The 17,463-nt window shown below is 35.5% G+C and overlaps 1 protein-coding gene across 1 annotated transcript; it reads left to right on the plus strand.

Annotated features, from left to right (window-relative positions):
• The first annotated feature begins 7,547 nt into the window (after positions 1 to 7,547).
• LOC144427165 (general transcription factor II-I repeat domain-containing protein 2A-like) lies at positions 7,548 to 7,949 on the plus strand. The gene has a single exon (XM_078115934.1). The coding sequence runs from the start codon at positions 7,548 to 7,550 to the stop codon at positions 7,947 to 7,949; it is 402 nt and encodes a 133-aa protein (XP_077972060.1).
• The last annotated feature ends 9,514 nt before the right edge of the window (positions 7,950 to 17,463 follow it).

Below are 17,463 nucleotides of genomic sequence, written 5' to 3' on the forward strand. Positions count from 1 at the left end.
CTAGCACGCTTTGAACAAATCAGCTTTCAATTGATTAAAATAAGATTAAGCTTTGTCTTTAAGGGGAAACAATGTATTAGTCGTAAGTGGCTTGAATATTTCAGAAAATTTAGATATCCATTTCGAATAGTAAGCAAACAATCCCAAGCAACGTTATAATGGTGTTTTAAGATTAATAAGAGGTTGTAAATGATCAGGATCTGGCCGAATTTTGCCATGTGATACCAAATGCCCAAAGAATTTTAGTTCAGTCACTGAAAATACAGACTTATTTTTATTTAATGTTAAACCTTGCCCCTCCACAGCATTTATAAGAGCTTTCAATCGTTTATCATGTTGTGGTTGATCATCCCCATAAATTGTGATGTTATCTAAATAATTGTGGCGGGACTGGAATTGTGCGATTTTTTATTGTTTTATTTATATTTCTTGTCTAGTTATTGCATATGCGTTGGTGTGTGAATTCTGAGCCCTAATTCGCCCGACAGTTAGATCCAGTTACTCGACTCCAACCACCACTGCATATGTGAACTGTGCTGCGCAATAGTGTTGATTCAGGACTTCGGCAGTGTTTTCAGCAAACAGGATCGGATCAGGAGTGGGAATATTCTCGGTTGCCCGGAGTCAATCAGGAGTCCCAACTAAATCTATAATATAACCGATAGAAGTACCATACGTACAGGCATAATTTAAATTTTAAACGGACTTAAATTATCTGTACATAAATATTAAAACACAATCGTGCCTCGTTAGACTGACACCATTGGTGAATCCGTGTTTACCACTGGGGTACAAGCTTGAACCAGATGTAATATTTAACAGAATTCTGGGTTGCCAAGTAGTAGCGAAAACTCGCATGCCTGTATGTGCCGTTAATTTGTTGTGCATTACCGGTGCCAAAGAAATGCACCGTACCGGTATCGTATAACCGGGACTGTTCACTGTTATGTTGAACACTATAACCTGGTACCGGTAGCTGTATAACGAACAGATGAAACATTCTTTTGGCGAAGAATAATGTTAAATACTTGAATGTAATTGTGGCTATGCAGCATTAGTTCTATGCAGACTTTGCAATGGTTAAATGTGATTGTAGCGAACACTGAATTCATGGGACTGTGGGTTGGCCAAGCCTCAAGCAAACTATTATTCCCAAGCATTGGTAAAAATTGTTTTAGCATATGGTAATCAAATATGCATTAAATTGAGTCATGTTTGAAAGACAGCGCCTAGATATACCGTTTGAATTAGAAAATGTGTAAAGTTTTGGTTGGTTGCCTTTTTTCCATATTTTTCGATAATTGGATAAATGCATTTTTCAATCATACTGTGGGGTTAAAATTACTCAAATTTTCAAATGAAACTTCTAAATTATTCCTGAAATAGGGACTATAACTAATTTTTTATACGATTCCTGACTATAATCAGATAATGCATGAATGCCACATAGTTATAAATGCAGCGCTACTTTGTTTTCATAGTGTTTTGATGTGCTGGCAACTGGCAGTCAACCTGATTATTCATAGGTGCCATTTGATCTCACAATATAATATTGATGTTTTATTGAACATAGTAATGAGTGTGTGCTAGCGTACGTAATACCGCAGACTTTGCAATGTTTAGATCAGTTGTAGTGAACACTGATACATAGTCACTCCCTATGTGGTTTTTGTTACAGGCAGCAATGTAAATTTCAGCGATTCAAAAAAAAACTATTAACAAAGTTTAAATGTGAGTTTGGGAAATATAATAATGAATATTTTCAAATGTTTCAGATGTTTGTAGTGTGTGTAATGAACATAAAATACATCAACGCAGCATGTTTTTGATGTAGTGAACACTAAAATATGTCAAAATTAGATTTGTCAACAGGAGCGAAACATGAGTCATAGTTTTCCTTGTTCGGAGTCGGACTCAGAATTCGAATATCGTTTTCGGATCAGGACAGAGTCGGAGTCTGAAAATCCTGACTCCGCTCATCTCTGCTGCGCAACCCTGTGCAACTAACTTGTCCCATTGTGGCGTGGCTTTTTTAAGGCCAAATTAGCCATTTTCGACTTTTTTCAAACACGTTTGGCGTCAGAATTTCTGTTTGGCTATTTGGCCTTTTTTGGCTTATTTAATTCTTTTCTAGTGTCTATTATTAAAATCTTAGGAAATACAATATTTAGTGTATAATAATAGTACCTTGTTTACTTAACGCCTAAACATAACCAACAAGAAAATCATTGCAGTTTCTGCACCCGTTCAGGCAGGGTTGTAAGCATTTTCTCGTTTTTATAGTTTTGCGTGTTATTTGTCAGTTTTTAGTTCTGTTTCCAAAAGATAATTGTATAACTTAATTTTCATGATGACTTAGGCTATGTGGAGCTTTAGTTTAGTTGCAGTAATCAAAATTTAGTCTCACGAACGATCAACGATGTGATTAACTACCGTAAAATTAGCTATCAGTAGTCAGTCCCCCTGTAAGCCCCACGTAGTTAGATAATTTTTCTATAAAATTAATGATTTCGATATTTAAAAAAGGAAAAATTTTTCCATAGTCAAGTATGGTATAAAGACAATTTTTTAGGTACCGGTATATCACAAGTTTAAGCAGAAACATGTAGTTATACAGGTAGTCTATATCAGTGGTTCCCAAACTTTTTGTACCATCGCCCCCCTAAACTAGTTTATACAACTTCATCGCCCCCCCGGCACTGCAAAAAAAATTTGAAATTCTGAAACGAATATATTACAGACCAAATAAGAAGACAAATCATAGTTTATAGTGTTTTTCAATGAGATTGATGAGCTTGGTGTTCTTCGGCGAGTTTTTTATTATATCTATAATTACCCCGTTTACTGATGGAATAGCGATTTAGTTGTTTTGATAGCAATAGTGTCACGCATATAGCATTTAACTCCCTAAATTCACCCCGTTTCAAATTGAAGGAATGAAAACAAAATTAAATTTTCAAAACTTATAATAATAATTTAGGTACATCCCTAAAGCCTGATGACCTTCACCAAAATACATGATATATAACGGTATTCGGTAAAAGTCATCCCCATTCCTCATCCTACCACGTCCTACAGTCCGATCACCAGTTCATAGAATTAATCAGCCATTTGTTTTGGATTTGTGGACTCGGATGGTTCAGGAGTCGGCAAATTTTAAGTCGCTCGCAGGACAAAATTTAGGATTGCTATTCTTTTGCGAATCGCATATATTTTTTGAAAGTTAAAAACGGAACATCGTGCAAAAACTCCGACAATTCGTGAACTCAACTCAGTCATCTTATTAAAAAATTATTACAATGACATTTAATGTGACACTGTCTTGTTGCTGCATCACGCTTGATAGCTTTACGACGCCAAGATTGGAAGATTTTCTAAATCCTAGTCACTAATCCTAGTTCTTTGCTTGTTCTTTGTAATGTTCATTTTCAAAAACAAGAGAGCTAGGCCCAAATATATGGACACGTCTGTTCGCAGTCTACAAATATATTCACACCAAGCGAAGCAGTACAGTAGGACACAAAATGGCGTCCGATGTCGGCAGAACGTTTAATGATGTCATAGCAAACAAAAACAAATCTCACAGAGCTAACAGAAATATTTGAATTAAATAAAAGTAATAGCCTTTATCTTTTAACCAGTAAAAATTTCGAAGCAATCGGTCCAGTAATGAAAGAGAAAAGCGGTTTTTTAGATTTTCCACTAGATGTCCAAAAAGTGTCAAAGAGCAACAACAAGACCAACATAATATTGAAACGATCGTTATGTCCACTTCGTGTCCAATAATTGTTCGCCCAAATATGTACTTCCACACATCGAAGTGAATGTTTTCGCATGGTTTGTGAAATTTTGATAAAGATTTTCTTTAAAAAGATACATTCTTACAAAAATTAAGCAGTGATGAATCTCTCGAATAAAATATGAATTTTTGCCCCTATTGCAATCAATCAATCATTTATTCGTCGTCACAAAAACATCAAATGCACAAAAAATTGGTACAATAAATAATAATAATGATATTTGTGCGACAGGAGTCGCGAGGGACCATATTAGGTCTTCAAGCAGCGACACCTAAAGCGTTGTTACTGGTTCAGTGTAAAAAAATAACTACATTTGCTACAAACATTGACTATGCAATAGTCGTTATGATGAACATATTGTGAATCATTGAAAAAATTCGCAGCAAACGCAACTTTACTAAAATCATATAATAGAGAAAAAAAAAGAAAAACACAACTCAACTATAAATTTATAAAAAAGGCATATTTGAATAAATGTATATAAGTTACATAAAAGACAAACGACAAGCGAGGGGAAAATGGTTAGACCAAAGACAAAATTGTAAGTGATTAATTGAATAGAAGTTGGTAAGCTCTAGTAAATCATAAAACGTTGATATGTATGTATATATATATATATATATATACAATACGCTCCACAGTAAGTGGCCATAAAATTTACGAAAGAATGGTAGGCATATGCTTGCTCAATAAATTAAAATATAACGAATTTTGGCATTTTAGTGTAGAGGTTGCACCAAGGTTGGTAAAGTTAAAGTACCGGGTACTTTAGAAATAGACTCCTTACACCTATAGTTCCTCCGGCTTTTTGGGCAGCCATGGCGACAGTCTACAAATGCGACTACTAGGCTATGGACAGAAGATGGCGAATCATACTGAATACTCCAATCAATGGCTGATGGAAGAGAGATAATAACTAATATATTTACTTTTTAGATATAATTTGAAACCGTAATAGCCTAAAGATTTAATTGTACTTGGTAAGGCATTCCACAGTTTCACACCCGTGTATTTTATGGATTTCTGTGTCCTGCTTGATGAATATCTTGGGACATAATATGAACTTGACGATGCTGTCGCAGTCACTGGCGTTCTCTCTTTTTTGATGTTAACTATTCGACCAATTAGGTCCCGAGTGGATCTAATATCACCACTGACCTGTTTAATTTTATTAAAGTAGTACATTTTGTTGGCCTTGTTTATGAGAACTGCCAGTAAATTGCTATAAGTTTTATACGTTCTATATTGCGTGTTAGTACCATTTTTGAAGTGAGTTTTATACATTTTATGTTTCCTTTTAACTGAAACACGAATTCCCTTGGTTATCCAAGGTTTGGCTAGAAGTCTAGTTTTATGCCGACTCAATGGTTTTATTGGTGCGTGAGCATCAATGCTTAATGATTTAATAATTGCTACAAATGAGTCAAATAAAATATTTAAATTATCACATGTAATTTGGCAATTTGATATTGGGAGGATAGATGATTCTATGTCAGATCTATACATATCAATAAAGAAATTTCTCATATCACGCCTGAAAATTTGATTTTGTCTTCTTGTAAATATTGGAGTAGAGACGGTGCAAAATTGTGGGTAATTGTCACTTATATCAGTTAAAATAACAAAGCTCGATAAATCATAGTTTATGGCGTTGGTGAAAATATTATCGATTAGTGTGCTGGAGGTGCGAATTCCTTCTTGTTGGTTTTGTAATTAAGGGCAATGACAAATTGGCAAGATGCGTATCTATATATTTCATAGTGGCCAAATAATACTAATAATACCTACTAATAATATTCAAATCTGACACTTCTATGTTTTGGCATCGACATCTACTCAGTTCATTAAGCACTTTAAAATTATTAGCAAAAGCACCATGAAACTTTTGATTTGATTGCATTGCAATATATTCGAATATTTACTGCGCTATTAAACCCCTGCACTCAGCATCAACTTTTCTGCGTGTTTTCATTTGTCTAATTGTAATTAAATTGTATAGGCGAGTTAAACGAGTTCAATATTCAATGTTCAATATAATTTTTAGGATATGATAAAAATTTAGTTTGAACGTGTCTCACGATAAATTCTGTTACGTAAAAAATGTAATTTACTCTTCGAGCGTAGATAATAAATAAAATTAATTCATCGGTAAAACCGCCGTTTTGGATGTTTCCCCTGGCATAGACTTCCTTGTTTACTTTGGTGACATTGGCCAATCAACAAGATGCAAAAATAAACGTAACAATGCCCCCTTTCGCATCCACTCAGACACATTCCTCACTCAGCCAGACTTTCAGGCGTGGTCGTGAACATTACCTCATTTTTGCGATTTTGAATAATATTCGTTAGTTTTTAGTTGTTTTTCGGAAATTTAAATAAAATAAGTCAATGATCACCTTGTCATCCTAGGAGTTTTAATTTAATTGCAGTAATCAAAAATTAGTGTAGAAATAGCTGTGATAGACTAGGCTAAAATTCTTTACCGGTACTTTTAAAAAACAGATTGTTGAATGGTATGAATTAGAATGATAGTTTGAAACAAATCCTTCATTTTATAGGCAACAACTCGCGAAACCACTCCTAAAATAAGCATCGAAAATTTTAGAATGGTAAAGTATGGGAAGAATTTTCCGTGGTCAAAGGTCGGGGAAAGGTCCATTCAGCGTCCCTGGCCAGATTACCCGACCACTGGGATACGCAAATTACCGTACCTCACTGCGAAGACGAGTCCAGCAATCCCTTCGCGTGTGAGATCGCCCATGTGATTCAAACCCACGAAAGCACGCATAGTACAGTAATCAAGTGCACGATGCGCCGAGCAAAACCAGTTTTCGCGAAATCGCCCCCTTCGACTTTTTCGCCCCCTTCTGTATCATTTTCGCCCACCGGGGGGCGATATCGCCCCCTTTGGGAATCACTGCTCTAGAATATAAAAAGGTTATTTTTTTATGCACAGTTCAAGAAAAATTCTTCAAAATCGGCACATGCAATGAAACACCCGCTTACCGGCGATAAACTCGCGTGGGTATCATCGTTGGATAAAGTTCATAAACACCCTGATATGCAAATATTTTTGATGTGCATTATTTATGTTACCATATCTGTTCCATTCATTATGATACATAAAAACATTCAATTATTTTATCGAATACATGCTTTAGAGCAGGGGTCGGCAGCCTACGGACCGGATCCGGCCTGCGGAGCAACGTAATCCGGCCCGCGACGCTTCATCAAAATTTAGAGCCAAAACGTCGAATTTGTGAATTTTGCGAAAGGGTAAATTTTTACCATAACTTAATTTTACAATATACGCTCGAGGAGCATGTTATTAAACACAGAGCTATGGATTGTTTCGTTAATATCTGGTTTTTATTAATTAAACGGTATTACTTTTATTTATTTCAAATATTTCTGTGAGCTCTATGGGATTCGTTTTTCGTGTGCTACGACACGTCTCCAAAATGTGCTGCTTTATGGCGTTTCCTCGAACGCGTATCCCAAAGCATCCCAAATTTTCAGAACTAGATAGCCAAAGGAGGAAGGACAAGATAAAACAATTAAAAGACAGTTTAGAAAAGCAAAGTTCTTTCTTCCTGAAAGAAAAATTGGAGTGGAAAAATTAATTGCAGAACACATGGAGCCCTTTGTAGATGCCAAATTCGTTGGTATTGTAAGTTCTGATAAAAAAAAAAGTTGTTCTCAAATATCAGCCTTTCTGCTAGAACCGTGACTCGGCGAATAGAAGAAATGTCAAGAGATGTGAAACGTCGCCAGAAGGATATCATCAAGAACTTACAATTCTTCTCAATAGCAATTGACGCGGGTACGGATGCGGCAGACACAGCTCAGGTTTCAGTTTTCGTGCGCGGAGTAAAAGAAGCTTTTGACGTTGTTGAAGAGATTGTCGAACTAGTTCCTACGAAGGGAACTACAACAGGTGCAAATATTCTGAGCGCATTGCTGCTATGCATTGGAGACATGGACCTCGATCTATCAAATATGATATCAATATCCACTGATGGAGCCCCGGCAGTGACTGGTAAAAATCGAGGCGGGAGTTACGAAGCGATTTTTCCTCCCGCTTTGCTGACTTTAGTTCTCTTGAAAACGAATTCAGGCTGTTTAGTACTCCGTTTGATGTCAACGTAGTAACGTTTGCAAAAAATATTCAAATGCAGCTTCTTGAGATGCAATGCATAGAGGAAATGAAATCCTTCTATTCGAGAGATGTGTCACTGGTTGATTTTATAAAAAGTATCTTCTTGAGGGAAATCTCTATCCGAATTTGATAAACCATGCGAAAAAAAATCACATCGATGATTGGAAGCATATATGCGTGCAAATTATTATTTTCCAATATGAACATTACAAAGATTCATAATTTTCTTAAAAAAATATGGGCGCTCCGGAAGTATGTGTACCAAGATGGCGCACAACCTGAACATAGTATGTGTACTAAATTAGAGTTCAGGTTGTGCGTCATCTTGCTACACATACTTCGGGAGCGCCAAAATATGTCCGGCCCGCCAGTATTTGCAACCTTTAATTTTGGCCCGCGAGTGCCAAAAGGTTGCCGACCCCTGCTTTAGAGTTTAGAATCTAGATGCATCGCCATTTTGCTTATTCGTGATAATTGATTCAAGCATTGCCTTTACAAATGAGAATATCGGTCGGAGAGCGAAGACTTATCGATTGAAAGTTAGGGGATCCTCCAAAACAGAAACTGCGGTTTCGATTCATTCGCCCTGACTCCATAGTGACACCGCGTGTCCCATCACTAATTAATTAATTACTTGCTAATTATACGACATGATATATCCAAAATCAATAGGTCACTTCTGGTCCGAGATATGATAATTGCACATGCAAAATTTGGAGCAGATTCGACCTCGCGTTCGTGAGCTATCGCGTAAGATACGAAAGTGTCTAACAGACAGACAGACAAACAAACAAACAAACAAACAGACAGACAGACAGACAGACAAATACCTATCAACATAGCCTACTTACCGATCAAGATCGATAAGTAATAACCTGAAATCGCATTAGTATATTTCTGATTAGGTCATATTCTCCTGTGTTTAATGGTCAATTTATTCATCACAAGCGTTGTTGTGTGTTACCATTTCTGACGTTATTTTCCGCCTGTACAATAAACGGTAAAACAGTATAGCTTACCACAAGAAGCGAATAATCAATGAACAAACATTTTTTCGTTTTTCCTTCTCGTTTATTTTTCTTGACTTCTTTTACACCATTGTCGCGAACGAGATCTCAGGCAAGCAGTCACCATTATATAACGTGCTATGTCTGTTATATTGATAGGAAGCCTAACAAATTCAATACACCCTGGACGAGTGGGTGGAATTTGAACACTAACAGTTGTTTAATCTGTGACACCAGCATAGTTTATTGTATCGGATGGAACAATTTTGTTTATTTCATCTAAATTATATATGCAATTCGAAACATCACACATGATATTGTATCTTGAACAGTGGTCATGTTCAGAATACACGTTTACTACCATATTTGGCAATTGGATACAGCAGGGGTGGCCAACACGTCGATCGCGTTCGACCTGTCGATCGCCGCGTCTTGAGTAGTCGATCGCGTCTGATGTTGAGAAAAGTTGATAACATCCCTCAAAAAATTGCATTGAACCAGTTTCATGCAAGTTTGAGGAATTTTCAACACTTACGACTAAAAATTAGGCAAGTCCTAAATCAGGAATTGTATGATTCAAATAAATCCTAAATAAATGATGAAGCATTTACTCCGGGTACAATTATATAATCAAATTAACAAATTAAATGGAACATAAAAAATAAATTAAAAGATGGCGATTTCTTTAAGAATGCACCCAAAGAGCCAGGCTTACTGGCAGCGGCGGAAATTTTTGTATACGTGTATGCAGTTATCTGCATAATCACTACTCATTTGTTTTTGTACAGGACCTACATACCGATCAGTCAGTCCATCGCGAAATGTTTTGACGATTTTAGTCGATCGCGGTCGCGAGTATGTTGGCTATCCCCTATAAAATCAATGTCATCACATCCAGCGATAGGTATTCTCAGTTTATATTTTGGGAATTTGGCGTTATCAGTCTATCATATTTATGTGACCACAGGCTTGGATCTTTTCATTTCTAATCTTACACGTCCCCGCACCTTTGCACGAACCTGTCTGCAAAATTCCTAATTATTACCCCTTTACTTTGAAATTCCAAGCCTTCGTCAGTCTTTCCGCTTGAGCAAAGCCAACGGGATGCGAATGCAGATTTGAAGTTTTACTGCACGCTATTTCGTTTCAACACACTGCACACGCTGCTCAACAACTGCTCCAATTCATTGGAAAAATTATCTCGAATAAGATATCAGGTTTGGTTGGATACTGAACCATCCTGGCCATGATTGGTTATTGACAGGCTAATCCTGTTTTATTATGTAACCCACATTCCAAAATTAATTCCTTAGGAGTTCTAAAGACTACCTCGCGTGCGAAATATCAAAAATAGAGTTATTAACATTTTTGGAATACAAATTTGTGATTCAATTTGTTCACCTCCTGAAGTTCTTCTTATTTGTACACAATATTTGCTATCTAATTTAATAAAACTACTATCAATTATATGATCCTATGTTAATGGACGTATTAATCGCTCTGAAAGATGATTGTTAAAATTTGGAAAACCCCACTCTAGGATCGAGACAAAATTTATATAATATAGTCAACAATATATATTACGCATATAGCATCAACTAGGTACTATGATTTGGGGGTCAACAAAAATATGCATTTCTTCTAGTAAGTGATCGATTACTTCTAGTAAGTGATGTCATTCGAGAACGGCGTTTCATTCAATCAGAATTGGGAATGACTTTGTCTTTGCGATATGATCTAAAATGAAATGATCTATTCTTGGATAAAGAAGTATTGTTAATGTACAGTTTTCAGTTTGCATCATCCGAAATGAGCATTTAGGTATCGAGCTCGGCAGTTTTTTTACATTGTTTGTTTTTTATATACTAAATATGTATATATATTATCTTACATATATATATGAAATCGATTCGCAAGCATAAAACATTACGCGACAAATATTGCTTTTGTGTCAGTGGCGTCGGCGCGTGTTGCATGCACCGTTTGATGCCAGCTTAGCAGACAAAAATACTCAAATGGTACGTTTAGAAATGCTATGTGATTCAAAACATAATGCTACTGGGATTTTAGATTTTTACTTTTATCTGTCTGAGCAATACAACTGTATTTCATATATATGTAATTTAAATAGGAAAAGAATAGAGAAAAAGAATAGATCGAAATATCTTTATAATACTGTCTCGTCATCCTTGTGGAAACTGACACATACGGATCCGAAGCAGGAGGTGAACAAGTATAATTGACTTGCACGCTAGTAACCTCTAGTTATGTTTTTTGTTGTCATAGCAAAATTTTGTTCGCAAACGTTCCGGATAATTCTGTAAAATAATTCATGTTTTTTTTTTGTAATTAATACTGTGAATTGAAGTAATAATAAAATACAATAAATTAGCATGTAAATGTCATTTAATATAATATTTAAAAAATAAACACACATTGTCAGGGTCATAAATAACACTGCAGTATATGTCTCAGATTAAACCTAACAAAAATATGTTATAAAATTAAATTATAAAAAAAATCGTAGATTGCATGCGACCTCGGCACGATTGCCAACTTGGAAAGTGACCGCCCCAGAAGCCTGCGAGTTTGACACTCCTGTTTTAAGTTATGTTATTCGATGACGCCTTTTCATCCAATCAGAATCGGGAGTAATTTTATCGGTATCGGGAGTGATTTTATTTTTGCGGTATGATATACAAACGACTTCCAGTCATTTATTCTTGGATAGATAAATCTTTTCTAATGTACGGTTCTCATATTTTTGCATTCCAAATTAACACGTAGGCATTTCAAAGGTTCTGAGATATGTGCAAAATATAACCATGCACCAGGCTGTTTGGCGTTTTCGTTCGCCTGAATCAAGTTTCACCTTTTTTAAAGTGTTTGTTTTGGTTCGTTACACTTCTGCATTCACAAAAATCCAACTGATGTTCTGTGTGTACCAATAAAATATGGCTATACAACACACGCCGAATTAACAAGCGTATATTAGCATAGCTCGAACTACATAAAAGTGAAGTGCAATCACCACGCAAAATAATATTTAATTCATGTATTTGCATAAAACTTGTATTGCCTATTGTTTTTATATGTACATTTTAGTCGCACGATTTTGTCTATTTTGAAGAGGTCAGTGGGTTACTCCGAAATCTATCCATTGTTATGTGTCGTCAATAGAAAGGACCGTGGTTCCGTGGTGCAGTCCGTCCATAGAGGTCTCTTGGATCGAAAAATCAATGATTTGAACAATTTCGATTCATGAATGCATCCTTCAGCAATCCGATGCGTAATTCAAACACATTCTGTATAAGCTCTCCTTAATTAATATGCCTTAAATCCTCCCTTGAATTCCACTGTTATATTTGAAACAATTGGAAGCTATTGTTGCTAACTTATAGATTATACGCTGTAAACTTGTATTTTCGTGCCTGTTTTTGCTAGAATCGTGACGGCTTTTTAACATCATCTGCAAGTCGAGGAAAACTTGACGAACAATACTGTAACGTATGTATGTGTGTGTGTGTGTGTGTGTGTGTGTGTGTGTGTGTGTGTGTGTGTGTGTGTGTATGTGTGTGTGTGTGTGTGTGTGTGTGTGTGTGTGTATGTATGTATGTTTATTTGCCTCAAAAATGTAACAGTATCTGCATAATAATTAAACGGTATAACAGCGGCGGGATACATGTTCAAGACCTTACTGGCCTAAGGCCAGATGTGCGACATGCACCCCGTAATAAGGTAATAATAAGGTAACTTCGTCAATATGTCTATTTTGACCTCACTTTAACATTAATTTGTATCAATCAAGTAAATCATTCAATTCATTTGTTATTAACGCATAAACACTGATTATCAAGATATTGTATAATGAGAAAAGTAAATTGGGTATCTGGTAACACGTGAAATACATGAGAAGGATGCCCGAAGTTCAGACATTAATTAGAATTAAAGAGAAATGTACTCGAATCAAATCAATTACATTCACATAACTGTTGAACGTAATATAAACAAATGATGATTAACAAAAACATAGTACTGAGTTGAGAGCCCATTCATCAACAGTGTATCTTCCTTTTTTTTAAATACGCGCCCCTGAGTTGGTGTCCATACGATGAGAAATACATAACAATCAATATACTTAGCACGAAGCATACACATACATCTTTAATAGCTTGAAATTGAAAAAATTTAACATGTAAAAATATACCATGAGAGTCAGCGCTATTGCCACTGTCGATTTGTAGATATCGGTACAAGCGAAAGCTACGTCTGTTATCCACAGAAACACTAGAAAATTGAATTCCGAATTGTGTCATACTTTTTCATAAAAGAGCAATGTGCGGAGAATACATATGGCATTTCGTGTATCATCATCATCAAATCTGTAGATGAATTTTAACGACCCTAACTATACCCCGTACTATATCATGCATTTCCAGATATTTGCTAACATAATCCGGGGGTTGTTAAATATGCTCGAATATTGATGAGTGCAATATACGTAAAAAAGCAAGCAATGTCGCATTGTCAATTGTTTTTTAGGCAATTACAAACTCATATATCAATAAAGCAAAGTATCTAACCCTAAATAAAAATTTTAACTTTGCGTTTGGAAATGGATTATCGTGCATATGGCTTATTCAACGGTTCTTTCCATGTTTGATATTTATAGTTGTTTCGCTCCAAACCTAAAAGTTGTTTTATCTTTATGAATCAGTGAAAACGCTAAGAAAATTGAAAAACTCTGACACATTGAACAATCAGAAAAAAGGTCGTTGTTTTATCATCAACGCAAACCTTGGTTGCAATTCGGAGGGATGTCAATGTCCGTGATTAATGTTTGTAAGTCTAGCCAAAGTCGTACCACTCACTGCCAATCAATGAGTATAGTTTGTTAAAATGAGCAATTTTTTAAAAGGCCGTTCTTGAACAAGTTTACTCTGTAATGCAGAAGCTAATTACATGGGCTGAATGAACTACCGTGTATGCTAGGTTATCTCTATTATACAAACATTGGCGCAACTATGGAACCAGTTTTATTTATTCAGTTATCAAAATTACGAGGACTCTGACCTGCTTGGTTTGGAAAAACAATGGCGCCGACGTCTCCGAAAATATGCTCATGTTAGTGATTTTTACCGCGCCTTTGTATGCGATGTGAATGCAATGCGTTTCCACATCTCATGCTTTGAAATTTACTGGAAATTCCATTTCTCAACTGAACTTAATTTATAATAGATGTCAGTCTTATGCAAATAAAAATTTTCTAAATATATATTCAATGACCCAGTGTACTGAATCTGTATTTAAATCCAGATATTAAATATTCTACATGTTAAACTTCATCAAATATATATCTCAAATGTTTGTTTATTGCGCTTTCGTTGTTATTCGATTAGACATTATTTTTGGCGAGCGAGAACGGGAAGTGGAACTGAGAACTTTGTCACAGAACCCACTTAATAAATAGTCAATCATCAGGCTATTTGCAGCCTTCCAAGTTATCACCAGGTATTGTAAACTTTCGATAATCTGATGCAAGTCAATATTAGCAGCCCACGTCAGTGTTCCCGGGTTAAACATAACATTTGAGTCAAACATAAATAAAAATCACAATGCGTTTTTTTCGTATTTTATAGTTACAGTAGTGTAAACTTTATATCTAAATAGGGTGTCCTCTTTACAAATTCTCTGTAAAATTTAAATAATTATTTCATATTTCTGAGTATTGTATGGGAACATGGCATCCATTTCTTGTGTGGAATGACAGTGTTGCAATGCCCACGTAATGCACACAATGCGTTGATAAGTTACAAAAAGAATTTGATTTAATCTGTAGTGCTAAAACAAAGAGTTCAGATAATTAACCTTTAATTAGGTTTACAAAGCCACCCTGACTAGCTGATTAGATAATAATAGGCATTCCATGTATTTCAATACGTGCTTCAATTCGAAATAATTCCCTCGGAAATGAATAAACCTTTTCACTTAGTCCAGGTCTGTTAAACATTGCAGGTAAAAATCAGGAATAAATTTTTATAAACCGAAATATTGAAAAGAAAAGAGCATGTAGGCAACAGTTGTCATCAGATCGCACATGCAAACTACGGGGACACGTGCTGTGTTAATTAGCAGGATAGGAACAGCAATTCAAACTGCGTTTAGATGTAATCGAGACTAAATGGGTAGGCAGAACTCGGTGCCTCGATTTCTCTGAATGCATGCATACGCACGTTCATGATAACATCTGATAAAATACGTATTTTTGGTGTTGAGATTGTGTTTTTTTAGCGATTTTTTGCTGTGTATAGTTTTCTTATTTTGATATATTTTGCCATATTCCGTTAATTTCATAGATTAATTGTTAGAAGGAAATCCGGTTATTAACTTGGTTTTGAATGTTTAGTCAGGCAGCGACTTTCTGAGCAACTTTCTGTTTCTCCGAGAGAAACCAATTGCCTCAAATCTGACATTTGTCTCTGTCTGAAGATGCATTCAAAAATTCATATTCCACTAAATCTACCAGTGGACTTCCGAGAATTGTTTTAGTGTTGCGTTTTCAACGCCACGTGACTCGTATACGGAACACGCGATATTACCCTGCGCGCAAATCGCTCTTTGGCTTACGGCATATTAAATGGAATTTCGTCGGCGTGGTGTCCACTAAAATTTTTTGTTTCGTTATGTCGACTATCAAAGCACTCGTGGGAAGACGTAAATCTAGATTTCATTGATATTTATATTTAATAATATTATTGCTTGTTTTTATGCTACGTTCATGTTATTTTAATTAAAAATACAATCCATCCTGCTTTCCGAATTACCCAAATCAAGCAAATGGCGCATTCTTTGTAATGAAATTATCTAGTTACGGGCTTGAAAAACGAGTCTGGACCAAACACGTCTAACATTTAATTATCACAGTTTTGTTTCGATTACTACGTGGCATTATCGTACTGTGGAAATTTGCTTAGTTATACAATTAAGCAAGTGACACGTTTTCCAAAATGTTACATCCGAAAATGTAACTTCTTATTGAGTTCACGGGAGTTCATTTCTGTAATCCATACCTCTGGATAATTCTGTCTATAAATCAAACTTTAGCCAATTGTTGCATACCGGATTATCCCACGGGATGCGTGCGGTGGGTTTTTTTAACTACCGTTTTACTGTAGCATAAAGATATTTTTTGAAGGATTTCAAGTGTTTTTACCAAACCATTTCACTTGAAGATACTTGTTCCTCTGTAACTGAAATACCATTTGAAGAAGAGGCCGACTGTACTTTTAACAACAACTGTTGAATAATTACGATAACTGGTAAGATATCAAAACCTAAGTAACTAGTTGTTTTAATATTTTTCACCCCTGCATCAAAAAATTGCCAATACATTGTGAAATAGACACAATTGGTTGAATGGAAGCAATTTTTCTCGCTGGAAAGATTGCATTTCATGGCAAAATCAGTTGTGATCAGTGTTTGGAGACTCTTCAAACCACAGTACCAGTGGTGTGCATTTTTTTTCTTCGTGTCATTCCTATTTTTACAGATGGAATATCGTGCGATACCTTGGTGCCTCCTTTGTTAAACTGCCCCGCAGGCATTGAGACAAGATTGTGGGCTATGGAAATTACTGAAAATCTTTGTCTTTTCGCAAAAGAAGATGGAGAAAGGGAAACCTCTATTAGCAGTCGTACACGACAGGTCATCCACGCGCGTTTTCCTGACAGAATAAACCCACGCGCACTCTTTGGAACATATCTATACAAAGTGCTTCGGTTGAAACAACAATGACGGATTCCTTTTGTTTTAGTTCACCAAGGTTCCTGATTGCAGTATGGAAATGCATATGGTATGTACGCAAACCGGAATAGATGAATAGCTGAACATTCCAGGTAGAACGTACTAGAAGTTAGTCTAAAATGAAATATCATTTACACCGAACTGACCTGTAACGTTATAACAGAGTTGCTTATATCAAAGACTAAGAGAAGGTATGTTAATGTTTGCATTAATTTTATAGCATCATACATGACATTAAACACATCAGAGTGTGGTGTAGAGGCCCATTGCAGGAAATTAAGCATATATTCAAATAAAAAATTATGTCATAATTTTAATAAAAATAAAAATCGTATGAAGAGTAACAAAAATTGGAATTTGTTTCTATTCTGGGGATATATTTGAAAGTAGATTTGGATAAATATTATATACCATATAAAAAAGAAATTACTAAAAAATTGTAAGTAAACAGAAAACGTTAGTGTGATTCATCGTCATAGTGACAGAGTATAGTGTTCACGTAATTTAAAAAACAATTGTGTTTGTTTTAAAAATATTTTTGTATGCCTATTTATTTATATACTTAAAAGTATTTGACCATATTCTAACCATTGATGTCCGTATTCAAAAGTATCAGAATTCTAAAAAATCAAAATTTACCAAATTTTCGCATTAAATCCTATATATTCTGAATATGATGATGTTTGCATGTCAG

The sequence above is a fragment of the Styela clava genome, chromosome 1, assembly GCF_964204865.1.
Source record: "Styela clava chromosome 1, kaStyClav1.hap1.2, whole genome shotgun sequence".
NCBI lineage: Eukaryota > Metazoa > Chordata > Ascidiacea > Stolidobranchia > Styelidae > Styela > Styela clava.

Coding starts and splice junctions, on each gene's coding strand:
- LOC144427165 (XM_078115934.1), top strand. CDS start 7,548: ATGTCAAGAGATGTGAAACGTCGCCAGAAGGATATCATCAAGAACTTA.